Below are 14315 nucleotides of genomic sequence, written 5' to 3'. Positions count from 1 at the left end.
CTGGGATGCTTACAGCTGCAGCAAGGTGTGCTTTACCCAGCCTCACCAAAAATTCACTTGTTTTTAAAAAATCCTTTTCTTCTCCTAAACTAACCCAAGCAGAAAACCGTCTGTGTATTTTTTCTAGTATTTTCACAGCTAAAACCAATATTCTTTGTATTATAGTCCATGAAAATTCTCAGTATTGGCCATTTCACACTAATTCTGGGTTTTAATCATAGAACCACAGAATCATAGCTTGGTTTGGGTTAGAAGAGCCCTCTAAAGGCCACTTGGTCTCTCTCCCCACAATGAGCAATGAGCACCCACAGCTCAGTGCTCAGAGCCCCCAGTCTGACCTGGGCTGTCAGCAGGGATGGGGACCACCGGCTCTCCGGGCAGCCTGTGCCTCACTGCCCTTATTGTAACAAACATATTCCCTATATCCAATCTAAATCTCCCCTTTCCTATTCTGAAACCGTTTCCCATTTGATCTCTGCTGCGTTTCTCTGGCATTAGCTCCAAACTTTGAACTCTTGCAAGGCAGCAGAGTGCTCATTCCTGTGTGCTGTGGTGAAACATCTCCATCTTAAACATTGAGTCAAAACACCTGCTGCCATGAGGTGCTTTCCAGAAAACTTCTGGTTACAACGAATCACCGTTTGTCTAATGAAAAAGCCTCATTTTGTTAAAAAAAAAAAAGATGAATTCTGGATAGTTCTGCTCAGCCAGAAGCGAGTTCTTCCACTCGCCTCGAGCCTCCATCACAATCAGATATCTGCATGTAAGCTGTGAGGTCTTCTCATTTTGCCTTGCCAGCAATTAGTCCCTCCTAACAATTAGCACGGCTGCGCTGTCTCCTTGCTTATCAGATACTGAAGCCACTTTTCTGCTGCAGAGTGGGAGCTGCCTCCTCACGGCCGTTTCCCTTTGCATTCAGTGAGTCCCACCAGGGCGATGGGCAGCAGCTGCATGCCTGCACAGTGCTGGGTAATGTGAGGAGCCTGGGCACCTCAGGGACGTGGTGGTACCTTGGGTACCCGGTGGTACCATAGTGACCTGATTGCACTGCAGGACCAGGTGGGAGGGGCACAGTCACTGCTGTATCCCAGCACCTGCAGGCAACATGCACCTGGTTCACACCAGGAGTTGGGGCTCTCACCCATTCTTAAATACCTCCAAACCTGCAGCTCTTGATTTTTATTTGCACGAGCAAAGCCAGGTGGAGGATGGCATCCCCACCCACCCCATCCTTCCTATTGCAAGGTTCCTCCTGGTGCCAGTGGGGCTGCACGCTGCTCTGTCTGAGCAAAATCATGACCCAAGTGAAAGGCAGTGGTGAATCAACCCAGAGGTCTGAGATGAGCTGTCAGAAAGCAGCAGTGGTGCTCTGGAGTTGCCCCAATGGGACAAGAGCTGAGCTGAACAGCTGCCAGCTCCCTCTCATCTCCCCCCAGTGCAGTGCTGCCATTCCTAGTTCTCCTTCTGAAGTTATATGGGACAGATGGTATTGTTGTGCTACCAGGGTGAAGGCAGCCTGGGTTTAAAGGCTCTCCTGGGCAAAATCAGGCAGGCAGGGAGCAGTGTGGGGTACTGCAGGTGAGACAGCTGCGTGCACGTGTGTGCATGGCTGTGTGTAGGGGTGTGTGTACAGCTGCGTGCACGTGTGTGCATGGATAGGTTAGTGTGTGTGTGTGCACAGAATTTCTGCATAGATTTGCATACAAGTGTGTGCAAAGGTGTGTGCATAGGTGTGGGCATGGATTTGTGCATGGGCGCGTGTGTGGATGTGTGCACTGATAAGTGCATGGATGTGTGCACAGGTGTGTGTGCATGTGTGTGCACATTGCTCACAGCTATGCAGCCCTTCAGGCCGGGTCTCTGCTGTTCCACGCAGTGGTACCACATTGTGCAGCAGGGGCTGCTGGCCCCCCTGACCCTGTCCTGCTTACAGGAGCACCTGCAAAGGCCTGAGCACAATTTTCAGAGTGAATGTGCAGGATGTGAAAGTCCGGCTTCAGACCAAAGCAACACATGGGACTCTGTGTGCAGGGGGTGGGGGCAGCAGGAAACTGGAGCAGTGAGTTGGGTGACATGCTGTTAGCATTCATCCAGGGATAAATGATACTGGAGATGAATTAGAAAAAATAACAATTCTAGATCTTGACAGCTTTGTGTTATTTGGGCTGATCTGCAGTCACCATCAGCTGTTGCTGCCACTTAATTTGGGGCTTCTCTTGCAGGATATGTCTGTTTAAGCAAAGAAGGGCAGTGGCTGCCCTGGGGTTGCTGCAGCCATCCTTCCAGCAGCGCAGCCCTGAGCCCCCCCTCCTTCTCTTTGCAGTCCAACAAAGTTCCTGTCGTGCAGCCGTCCCATGGAGTGCACCCGCTCACACCGCTCATCCCCTACAGCAACGACCACTTCAGCCACGGTTCCCACTCACCCCATCTGCCCGCTGACATCAGCCAGAAGCAAGGTAACTCAAATTGCTCATCAGTGGCTCAGAGCACTGCTCGGGGTAGGGCTCATGGAGCTCCATCTGGGGCTGACACTGCAGCAGGACGGCCACAGCGGCCGCACGAGCCGAAAGCCGGAGCGGAGCCCACAGGGCGATGTGTGAGAGTCAACCAGAAAATGGAAAGTTGTCTTTCCTTTGACTCATACCCAAACTGCTGTCAGGTTGTCATTTTGAGAAAATAAATGCTTGAAACAGGAAATATTTTGACTAAATAGGATCGGTGTCTGAGCGCTGGGTGGACCTGTGTGTGCGTGTCCGGCACGCGCCAACCCCCAGTGGGGCTGCAGAGGAAAGTACAGCACGTATAGGTCAGACCTGAGCTGTGCATGGGGGAGCTTGCCCCTGACCACCTCTTCTTGTGAGCGGCAGGCTGAGAGTGAAATCAAACCTTCCTCAGCCTCCTGCCAGCACAGAATCCCTGCAAGTCTGTTTGAACCACTCAGATGTTTGCAGAGAGCTGGTCTGGGGTTCAGGTGGCAGTGAGTGCATTCACAGTGCTGGGTCTGTGTATTCCAGGAGGGATGGGGGGGCTCATCAGAGACAACAGTGCTGCTGGGTCCAACACCTGAGTGTCATAAATACAGCAGGAAAGCACGAAGAGTTAACAGATCTATTGGCAGTTTGCTCAGCAAATGGCAGATTTCAGCACCTGGAAAGGAAGCCTGCAGATTTCCAGGTTAGCAGAGGCAGAGATCCCGCAGGTGGGAGATGACCAGAGGTTTGGGCTTCGTTCCTCTCCGGGCTGTGTCCTAACCAAGTGCAGCTATGGGTAAATTCTCACACTAAGTCACATTTTCCCTCTGGCTCAGTTATATTTCAAGTTCAGTTAGCACCTACTGAGATATTTGGAATCCAATGATGTAATTTCTAAATACTTATTTATCATTAATCCTGTGAATATCCCAGATCTCTGTGTCTGTGCTCTGCCGCAGCTCTTCACCCATGCAGTAAATGCAGGTGGTGCCCAGGCAGCTGCTGGGCAGCCCCAGCACGGGGTTTCAGCTGTTCCAGGCTGGAAGGATGAGACATGGGGCTGGCCTCAGAACAGGGCAGAGAGCAGCAAAACTGCAGAAAAATTAAACTGTGAAGTGTCCCTGCTTCTCCTGGGCTGGGTGAGCTAGTGCTGGAAGAGCCCCAAATGGAGCATCACCACTGGTTGCTTTCAGGCTCCTGGGGCTGACTGATTGGCCAGGGGCTGTAGGAACATCATTGCATTTCCATGTGCATTCCCTGCTGCCCAGCAGTGCCCACAGAGAAGCAGATGGGGCTAGGAGGGCTCATTTCAGTGCTGTCTCCATCTCACCTTCTCCTCCCTTCTCCCAGCAGTGCATCGGCCTTCCCAGACCTCCGACATCCCCGGCTTCTACCCGCTCCCCCCGGCTGGGGTCGGCCAGATCACGCCCTCCATGGGATGGTGAGTGCAGGGATGCGTGGGGTCAGCTCTGAGACCCCCCTGTATCCCCTCCACGTGCTGAGCAATGGGGAAGGGGCTTCACTCCATGTGGGATGGGGGGCTGCGGTGTTGCAGGACGGCTGTGAGGTTGTGCTGTGACTCTGTGTGCAACTGGGATGGTGCTGCCTCTGCCTGCATGAGGAGGTGGGCAGAGAGCGGGCGGCCTCTGTGCAGCTGGTGATGGAGGGTGCCATGGAGACATCAGGTTGGATGTTAGGAACAGTTTCTTCTTCGAAAGAGTGGTCAGGCACTGGCACAGGCTGCCCAGGGAGTGGAGTTGTTCCAAAACTGTGGCACTTGGGGACAGCCAGTGGTGGTCAGTGGTATGGGGGGGTGGGGTTGGATTTGGGGATCTGAGAGATCTTTTCCAACCTGAATGATCCTATGGTTCTGGAGACGTCCAGGTGTGAAAGCATGTTGCCAAACGTGAAAACACAAAGTGAAATATTTTTTTTTCTTTTTGGTTGGTTTATGAATTTCATATTCCAGTTATTTAACCACAAGGAAACAGAGGCTGAGGCTTCTGATACAGAGTTCGGCTTCAAAGAGATGGCATTTTGCTTTCTGTGCTAAATGTGCTCCTCTTGGGTGATGACTTAACGCCTCATACGATGTGATTCATCCTCAGGAGGAACAGGCACTGCTGTGAGTGTGCTGTACGTAGCATGCATGTGGCTGGAGTGAGGCAGGAGCCTGTGTCTCCGTGCAGGGCTGGCTGCTGAGGACGTGGCAGCTGCAGCAGGAGCTGCTTGCTGGCAGCACACGCTGTGCCTGGCGCCCTGCAGCAGGTGTGCTGGTGGCAGCTGATAGGGACAGGGAGCAGCAAAAGGCAGCCAGCCTGGTGAAGCAGCAGTGCATCCTAAAGTGTGCTGTCTGGAAGAGCTTTTCCCCTTACTCTTGCTTGCCCAAAATTAATGGAAGGAGCCCCAAAGCACTCAGAGCCAGGGCTGAGATGGGGACAGGAGGGAAGCACACACAGCCAGTGGCTTCTGCCCTACCCTTTGCCCCCAGTGGGGACAAGAGCCTGGTGACAGTCTCCTGAGGACAGCGGGATGCGTGCAAGCCACTACACCCCATACATCCCACTCCATTTTCCAAGCACTGCTCCCACCACCAGGGCATCCTGTGCTGTGGCTGCAGCTCTGCAGGGCAGAAGTCTTGCGAAGCCCCTCTACAGTGCATCAGGGCTATGATTACAACACACCTCATCATACCAGGAAGCTCTGGGTTCTTTGGGTTGGAAGGAGCTGGTGCCATTTGTAGGGCAGTGCTGCATGTCACAGCAGAGCAACACCGGCGTGGCTGCACTTCGGGGTTCAGCGCTTTGGGGTTCAGCCATCCCGTCTCGCCCTCCCCAGGTGTCTGGGTTTCCACATGTGGTTTTGGGCTGGGAGCATCTCCTGGCAGCCTGACAGAGCACACCGAGGTGTGTTGGAGCTATCTCCATATGAAAACATGGGGGCTTTCCCCTGCTGAGAGCAACCAGGAACTTCCTTCAGGTTTATTTGACTATCTTCAAAACAATTCTCAGCTCCAGGTCTGGTGCGTGCCCGATTCCCACTACGAAACAACTTTAAAAAGAAGCGCAGGACCCGGCTTTGGGCTTGTTTGCAAACAGAGGCAAACTTCTGGGGGCAGTGCGGGGTGGAGGAGCTGCGTCCCCTTGGGGCCAAGGCAGAGAGGTGCTGAGCAGCCTTCAGCTTTTTGGCCAAACGGTGCTTTCTTATTTTTTAAGCAGTTTATTCTGTGCGATAGCAGTATCTCTCCTGCCCACCTCCGTATTCAGCACCGCAACAGGATACAAGATAGTTTCTCAAAGGGGGGATGGTGGGAAGTCAGGTGTGGATCCAACCTCTACAGGGAGCTCCCTGAGCAAACCCCAAACCCCATAGTGCCCGGAGCAGCACAGAGCGAGGGCACCGAGCCCCCTCCGGGACCCCACTGCTCCAAGCCCCACTAGCAAAGGGGATCTTTAGGAAACAGCCACGCAGCTGTGGATACTTGATAGACTCTTTCTTCCCGATCCCAGGCAGAGCCAGTCTGTCTATCCGCTCCCGTCATGTGGATTTAGACAGCCGTATTCGTCAGCGCTTTCTGCTGGGGCTTCTTTCTCCAGGTGAGTATGTGGGGCCGGGAGCGGCTCGACGCCCGCAGCTTGCAGTGTGTGCGGGAGCAGCTTGCAGCCCAGCGAGTCAGGGCAGTGCCCGGATGCCCCCGGGAGCAGCGAGCGGCCAGGGAGGATGCTCAGCAACTGGGTTGTCATCAGCACAGGTCAAAAAAGCAAAGCCAGAGAGCCCTGCCTTCAGTGCAGCACTGGAGAAAGGGGTGAAACCCATCGCTCCTCGTCTCTGACCATGGTGTTGTATGCACCGCCGAGTTTTGCTTTGCAGAGAGCAGTGCATTTTCCTTGATTTCAGCCTTAGAAGCAGGACAGGCAGCAGGCAATTGCTGGCATCACATCTAAACAAGTCTGAAGTCTGCAGCTGATATGCAGCCCATGCCTGCCCCGTGCTGCCCCATTCCCAACTCCAGTCCCATGCAGGGTTGGGGGCTGCTTTGTGCTCCTGCAGCATCGCCAGCCCCGAGGAGCGAGCGCAGTCCTGCACCGTCTGCATCTCTGCTGCTCTGTTCTCCATAGTTTGCCTGCTTTGTGGTTACATGTACCCCAGCCCCATTGATGTCCCAGGGAGCAGAATGCATCCCATAACTGGGGATCTCAGAGCCTGGTACCTTGTGGTGTGCTGATGGGCAGGGCGATGGCGTGCCCCTGCTCCGGCTGCTCCCGCACCAGCTTTGCTTCTGCTTCATGTTGTCCTGAAGTTAGCTAAGGATTCTCACAGAAAAACTATGCAAGCCCTCTATCCACGCAACCTCTATCTGTGCAGCAGGGGCAGGAGGGTGCTGCCAGCCCACCTCACTCTTGGGGCACCGCTTTTTGCAGCCCCAAAGGCTCAGGGCAGGGATGCGCTGACGGTTCCCTTTGGGGCCCTGCAGCCCCCAGATGTGGCACAGGGGTTCCCACTCACATGGGGCTGGGTTTTGCAGCGCTGCTGCAGACAGGCAGTACACCTGGCCAGATAAGGATCAGACTGTGCTAGTGGATTAAATTAAACAGCTTTTCTTTCTGTGCCAGCATATCTAACGAGCAGTTCACCTCCCATGGGCGATTCTGCCCTCTTGAGCTGCAGTCAGAGCGTGGCAGGCCTGGCAGAGCCGGCGGCTCTGGCTTTACCATCAGCAGCTCGAGGGAGCTAATGAGGCCTGAAAGGCAACGAGACCTCTGATGATCTCATCCTGTGTTGGTGGAGAGCATTGCTCGGGCAAGGTGCACCTCCTAGAGTTGCAGTTTGTTCATGTTCAGACTTATGCTTTTTCTGTGGGGTGGTCCTAATCTCTCAAATCCAAACGTTGGGTTGAGTTTGTTGTTTCTTCCTACAGCGCTAATAAGATATTGCAGCAACAGAGATCTGAGTGTCTGAAACACAGGTTGAAAGCGCCCTTGATCTGGGCCCTGCTGGCAGGGCACCGGGGAGCAGCACGGCAGCATTGCTGGGAACAGCAAACTGATGCCAAAGCCCCACTCCCATCCTGCGCAGCCCCCCTGGGTCCATTCTGCCCTTGTTCTGCTTTCTGTGCCTTCTGCTTGCCGTCTGCTTCCGCCGCTCCAGAGAGCCACCAAGGGACGGCCCCCCCAGCGCCCCGCTGCCCCGTGAGCGCAGCTCACCCCGTCTCCATTGCAGGTTCACTCACCCGCTGATGCTGGGCTCCAGCATGCACACCACTGGCATCCCACACCCCGCCATCGTGCCCCACTCTGGCAAGCAGGAGATGGAGCACTACGACCGCAACATGTGAGTTCTGGTCAGGGCTCCTGATCTGTGCTATCACTGTGGAGTCTCATTGGGTGATGCCCGTGAATCACTCAATGGCACTGAGTGGTTCTGACACTGATTGCTCCTTTTGTCCCTGCCAAGGAAACCTCAGCCAGAACCAAAGAGAGAGAAGGAAGCCAAGAAGCCCACTATCAAGAAGCCCCTGAATGCTTTCATGTTGTATATGAAAGAGATGCGGGCGAAGGTCATCGCTGAATGCACGCTGAAGGAGAGCGCGGCCATCAACCAGATCCTGGGAAGGAGGGTAAGGGCAGGTGGAGGTCCCTAGGGGTCTTGGGGACTGGGGGGACATGCAGACATCTCCAGATATGAGGGGAGCAGGGGAGAGTTTCTCCCATCGCTGTGACGGAGACTGGGATTTTGAGGGTGTTGGAGGCATTGCACTTCCTCGGGCTGGGAGCAGCTGGTAGGGAGCCCCAAAAGTGGAAGAAAAGGGACATCTTGTACCGTGACAGCAACGCAGTGGCTGCAAGATGCCCTACAAGACCTGTAGCAGGTCCAGTACAGCATCCCCATCCCCTGCACCTGCCCTGGGATGCTCTCCCCTCACACCCTGCAGTGCACTGTCCCCGTGGCAGGGCAGGCTCAGTGCTGTGCTTGTCCCCGCAGTGGCACGCGCTGTCCCGGGAGGAGCAGGCCAAGTACTACGAGCTGGCACGCAAGGAACGGCAGCTCCACATGCAGCTCTACCCCGGCTGGTCTGCGCGGGACAACTACGTGAGTGATGCTGCGCCTCGAGTCCCATAGATGTGACCCAAAAATAGCCCAGAAATGATCCATGGGGGGAAGAAATGGGTGCCGGGTGTCCCTGGTAATGCTGTTTCGGAGGGGATGGTTTGTATAGAAATACGTGTTTTGGCATTGGTTCGAACATCCCTTTGGCTGCTCCTCGTGGCACCTCTGTGACACGAATGTTGTAACTCTGCAGCTGCCACTGTTGCTTAGTGTCCAAGGAAATAGAAGCAGAAAAAAAAGAGAACTTTTAGGTGATGTGAGTGATGTTTGGAAAACTCTGTCTGTTGACAGGAGCATAATAATCGTGGAAAATAAGATTTAAAAATGCAAAATAGGAGAAAAGAAGCTGCTTTGCATGAGATGAGCACTGAGCTCAGCCTGGCAGGGGCTCGGTCCAACTCTGGGACCCCTCGTAGGGCTGCATCCCTGGCAGTGACGCTGTGCCCCGGCCCCAGGATCCCTGTGCTGTCCTGCAGAGCAACGGTCATCGAGCCACCGCCTGCCCTGCTGGGACGTTGGTCCCATGGGGCCACCATGACTGAGCAAACCAAGCACACCACGTTCAAAGTATTCAAATGCAGCTGTAGCAAATGCAGACAGCAGCGCTGCTTGCTCCGCCGGTTTGCGAGCTGGCCCCAGCTCCTCGGAGAGGCTGATTCCCAAGTAAGGGTGCTGTTAAGAAAATGAGAAATCCACGTTGAAAAGTGGAGAAAAAGGAAAGCTCCTGCAGCAGGCAGACAGGGACAGCAGATCGAGGTGCGTGCTCTGCCCATTGCTCTGTGCCATGTCCCACATACAGATGCAGGGCTGGGCTCCCCAGTGCAGTGCTGAGGAGTCAGCATCAAGAGAATTCATGTCCTCTTTGCTATGTTAATAGTAAAACAGCAAGGCAATAAGCAAGCTTCCAGTGCTGCAGAAGCCTAGGATGCAGCCTTTTCTAGTGACTTTTTAACTGTTTTGATCTCACATGCAACAAGCCCTGCCTAACGAGCTCGTTAAAGACCTGAGGCAGGGTGCAGAGGGCTGCTGAATATCCACCTGCTGCTGCGCTCTGCTGCTCCATGCAGGGTTCCAGTGGTTGCCTCGCAGCCACATTCTTTGTCTTGGAGCTGAGCTTGGAGCTCTCCTTCAAGCACTGTTCAGAAAGCCCAAAATCCCACAAAACATCCTCAAATAGCCAGAAATCATAATCAATAATGTCCTTGTGTAATAATTAGCAATAAGTTATTGCTGCGAGCTTGGTTTCCGCGTGCAGCTTTCCAGGGTCAGTATTGGCTGAGACCTGGGTTGGCCATGGAGAATCTGGGGCAGCACCCAAGAATGCTCCTCTGTGGGTATCCCTGGAGGGCAGCAGCAGAGCTGAGAGCTGGGCATCATTGTCCTTCAAGCCAAGTAGGTCCTCCATGGAAATCCCATCCCTCCTGCTTCTCTCCTCTTGGAAAGCACCAGGAGTTCTCCTTTCCCGGCCAGCACACACCCAGGCTCAGGGCACAGCAGCTCTCCCTCCAGCACTCGTGAGCAGCTGCTCCAGGTCTCGTGGTCACTGCAGGAGCTGCTGTTCTCTCTGAAGCCCCGGCGAGGAGGAGGAGGAATATAGGTCACCTCCACCACACGTGACTCGGTTATTAGGCAGGAAATACAGTTGCTCCCACGCCGAAGAAAGAGCTCACCGCAGCACAGAGCTTTCCACCTTCACTCAAACCACAAGAAGTCATACAAAAAGACAGAGGGCAGAGGAGCCCTGTGAGCCACGCTCCCCACGCTGGCCAGATTTGCTCCAGCCCCTCTGTGCCCTCCTTCCTGAGATTGTCAGGGAGAAAATCCGGGGCTCACACTGTTTTGCTGTTGGGGAGTGAAGAAAATGTGAGAACAAGAAATGAATCCACAGCTGCAGAAGGGCTGAAGTGGGGAGATGAGTTTTATTCAAAAAAATGGCAGTAGAGGCATGGGTATTTTTTAAAAGTGCTCAGGGATTTGTAAAGCTTTCCCACGTGACACTGGGGTGCTCTCCTGATGAGGAGTTCTGACCACAGCAGGGATCACAGTTCTGCTGCGTTGTGCAGATCTTTCCTGCAGTGCTTCGAACGGAGCAGGAGAGCTGGGTGATGTTCAAACCAATGTCCTGCAAGGAGGAGCTGTTGTGTAACTGCATTCAGTAGGCAGACTGCAGTGTAAATGGGGGGCTCAGCTGGGGGAGGAAAGCTGAGAAGGCAGTGGGGTGATAGCAGTGATGTGGCTCCGTCTCTGAGTTCCTGCAGATGTATGCACGTGAGTCCTGCTGCCTGCAGTGCTGGATGTGGGGACACTCACCCTGGTGGTGGCTTTGGGACTTCCCCGTGTATATTTCCCAGAGCTCAGACCAGCTCTGCTCAAGGCTCCATCCATCCCCCAGCACTGGGAGCACGGACTGATGGGCTTTTCCTTGGCTTTCTAGGGGAAAAAGAAGAGGCGGACACGGGAGAAGCAGCAGGACTCCAACTCAGGTAAATCCTGCAGTGCTGAGCCATGCAGCCCTCGGTGCTGGACACTTTTTGTGCAGAATGGATGATCCCACACAGTTGCTGTTTTACCACTCTTTGCCATATTTTCTTTTATTCTCGATCTTAACCAATGATCTGTGCATTTCACGAGACAGAAAATTAGCATTTCTGTGAGTTTTTCATAGATCAGCTTGAATTAGAACACTAGTAGTTCATGGAAACTGAAAATATGAGATATTGTCAAGTGCTTATCTGCATGTATGCGTTACTGCTAATTATGCAGAGCATCCAGGTGAGTGCCCCCTGCATCCTGCCCCGGGCTGTTCCTTTGCTGGCTGTGAGGTGGGACCAGCCCTGCCTCTGCTGCTGGGATTGCTGGGATGACACAGCTCAGCTCACACAGCTCCATTAGTGGCTGTATGATGCCCTCTTTGAGCTGCCCATAAAAAGCAGTTCCAAAAACGTGTCCCAGCAATGACTTCAGTTTAATTAATGCTGTTGATCACATTCAGTGCCTAGGATGTTGAGAATGCAAGCATTGCAGTGTATGTGTAGTGTGCATCTATCCATGTAAACATACGGCTTGTGTGTGATAGAAAAATACTGATTTCACCTTCTGTGGATGGGAATGTTGCTGATGGTGCAGGCAGGAAGGTGCCCTTCTCCAGTGCTGCAGTAGGGCTGGAAAAGTGCTTGGAGGCAATCCCAGGGGCTGCAGGGCAGAGCTGAGCAGCTGGGGCTGATCTCTGCGGTGCCACCTCCGCTTTCCTGCGCTTCTGCAACGTTTCCTCTCCTCTCTGCTGCCCACAGCCCGCTCACTGGCACCTGGTTAGATGCTGCAGGGAGCAGGTAAGGAGCACTGCAGGCAGCAGCTCTGTCACCTGGCAGCTTTCCCAGCCTTTAGGAATGTGGAGGTGTCACAAAAGATGTGAATTTCCTGGTAGTGTCCTGCAGCCGAGCTGGGTGCTGCTTCGCAACCCCCTTCCCTGCTGCGATCACTGATTTTATTTATTTTTTTCCCTAACAATCACTTTTTTTACAGGAGAAATGGTGCCACCACCATTCTGTTGCAGAAACAAAACTTGGGATTGTAGTCTGTTAGTGGTGTGTTAAGCGGCTGAAATGATGTTGCCTCTTTTCTTCCTCCTGCTCCTCCTCCTCTTTGTGCCTCTGCCTTGCCCATTCTCCGCCACGCATGCTTCTGTGTTCAGATCCTGCCTCTCCTAAGAAATGCAGAGCTCGCTTTGGCCTCAACCAACAAACGGACTGGTGCGGCCCGTGCAGGTGTGTATCACATCTCCACCTCGCGGGGTTCTCCTGGGCTGCGGGTCTGGCACTGCTTTCTGCTCCTCCGCACACCAGGGATGCTCCTGCAGGGCTCTGTCTGGGCACCCGTGGTGGCTGTTGTCCCTGAGCTGCAAGGGCAATGTCCCTGTGATGCCAATGAGCATCCCTGGAGTTAAAAGCTACTTTCCAGATCTGCCTCTGTGACCGTGGTGTGGGGCTTTCCACCCATTTACAAACACCCCTTGAGGGCCAGTTGTGAGTGGTGAAGGTCTTTGCTAATTTTCCTGAGGTTTTTGCTATTTATCCTAGAGGTAACCATGTATGTTGAGATGCAACTTGTTGGTTTGCAGCACCCAGCATGGAGTGGGAAAACCCCAAGCAAGGAGCTGGTTTGCAAACGTTCCACACCTTGGGTTTCTAGGGCATGACCTCAGAATGAATGTGCTTATTGCAGCTTGAAGCGGGGGAAATCATTCAGTCCATCCAAATCTGAATCCTGGAGCAAATCCCCAGCAGTTGGGGTCACCGGGTCCCTCGTGGCTGATGTGGGCTGAGTGAGGACCGGTGCCTCCCAGACCCAGCAGATCGCAAAGCCCCAGGTATGAGCAAGGAGGTTTAGCTTAGGAATCCTTAGGTTTAGGTTTCCCCGTCCCTGCAGACAGCCCAGGTGAGGCTGGGGTTCTCTGAGCACTGACGGAGCTGTGGGTTTCCCTGCTTATTGTGGGGAGGGGGACCAGATAGCCTTAAAGATCCCTTCCAACCCAGACAATTCCAATTATGCGACTTCATTTGAACTCTCCTCATTCAGCTTTGGCTCTAATCCTCTGCATTGCTTCCAGTTAACACAGCCTGCTGAGTTTGTAGACCTTAGCATGCTTTTTTATTTAACTTTTGCCTTTCAAATGCTACTTAGTCACATCTTTTCTGCAATTGCTTGTACTAACGGACTGCTGCTAGTTCAAGGGCTTCTGTCCTCCCTGCAGTGGTCACAAACACCTGTAGAGAGCAGCTCCCACCTGAGGTTCCTACTCCACAGGACTAACTGGTGAAAAATGGGTGTTCCTGGCTGGAGGTTTCACCCTTTCACCAGGACAAGATGCTGCAGGGTGCTGTAGTTCCTAAAGGACAGGGATGCATCCTTTTAGCTGTATAGGAGCCGTGCAAGCTTTAGTATCAAATCTGCTTCTCCATCATTTTAAATCAAATTGAATCAACACCTCGATGAATCAACTGATAGATTCCTGTCATCCTACAAGGAAGTCATGGAGGCTCTCCATCCTGCAGCTGCTCCTGAATTGCCTGTAGGAAGCACGGCTCATCCTGGGGCTTCACTGCTCTGGGAGCTGCAGCCCACATAGCATTCCATGTTCCTTTCAGCAGCGCTGTCGTGTTTCGTGCCGTCTTAATTGGGTCACCCCAGCTAACGATGCCACTGACAGCAGCAATGCCATTTCTCTTGTTCGCAGCCAGTGCAAAGTCGTGTTTAATACTGGGCTTCTTAATGCATATTCCATCACTGTGTCGTTTTTCATTAGTGAGATCAAAGAGAGGTGTGTGCCTGATCAGCCAGTTCTCCATTTGATCTGTTTTCCTCGGCTGAGACAGTCCAGGCAGGGAGCTGAGCAGAAGGAAGGGTTTCTTTCTGCCTGTTGTAGCTGTGCTGTTGTTATCAGTGCCTCGAGCGGGGAATCGCTCCCTCACCACTGTTAGGGGACATCCTCAGAGCTCTGTGCTTTGGAACCATGGATGGCTTTCCGGGTGGGTGGAGGTCAGAGGCTTTTGCTGCAAAGAAAAGCAGCCGACAGGTAACATACTGCACACAAGGCTAGGGCCGTGGTAGGAAACGCGCTGCAGGTAGAAACGCTCAGAAGAGTTCGGGTCGACTCGCTTCTCCTTAGGAAGAAAGCCAACAAGCGATGCGGAGCGCACGTCGCGGCACGGCCTCAGCCGGCACCGCTCCACGGCCGCG

General features: G+C 53.5%; 1 protein-coding gene across 1 annotated transcript in view; it reads left to right on the top strand.

The window, feature by feature from the left end:
- TCF7 (transcription factor 7) overlaps positions 1-14304 on the top strand; it is a 52717-nt gene extending 38413 nt beyond the window's left edge. The window contains exons 3-10 of the mRNA XM_019620527.2: positions 2324-2456; positions 3822-3912; positions 5981-6067; positions 7692-7802; positions 7926-8088; positions 8454-8561; positions 11014-11062; positions 12271-14304. Of these exons, the coding sequence (XP_019476072.1) occupies positions 2324-2456; positions 3822-3912; positions 5981-6067; positions 7692-7802; positions 7926-8088; positions 8454-8561; positions 11014-11062; positions 12271-12473 (945 nt within the window). The 3' untranslated portion in view covers positions 12474-14304. The remainder of the gene's footprint in view (positions 1-2323; positions 2457-3821; positions 3913-5980; positions 6068-7691; positions 7803-7925; positions 8089-8453; positions 8562-11013; positions 11063-12270) is intronic.
- Positions 14305-14315: the final 11 nt, after the last annotated feature.

Source organism: Meleagris gallopavo, chromosome 15 (assembly GCF_000146605.3).
Source record: "Meleagris gallopavo isolate NT-WF06-2002-E0010 breed Aviagen turkey brand Nicholas breeding stock chromosome 15, Turkey_5.1, whole genome shotgun sequence".
In the NCBI taxonomy this organism is placed as follows: domain Eukaryota; kingdom Metazoa; phylum Chordata; class Aves; order Galliformes; family Phasianidae; genus Meleagris; species Meleagris gallopavo.
Note: the sequence above shows the minus strand (reverse complement) of the source record. Positions and strands in the feature narration are given on the sequence as shown.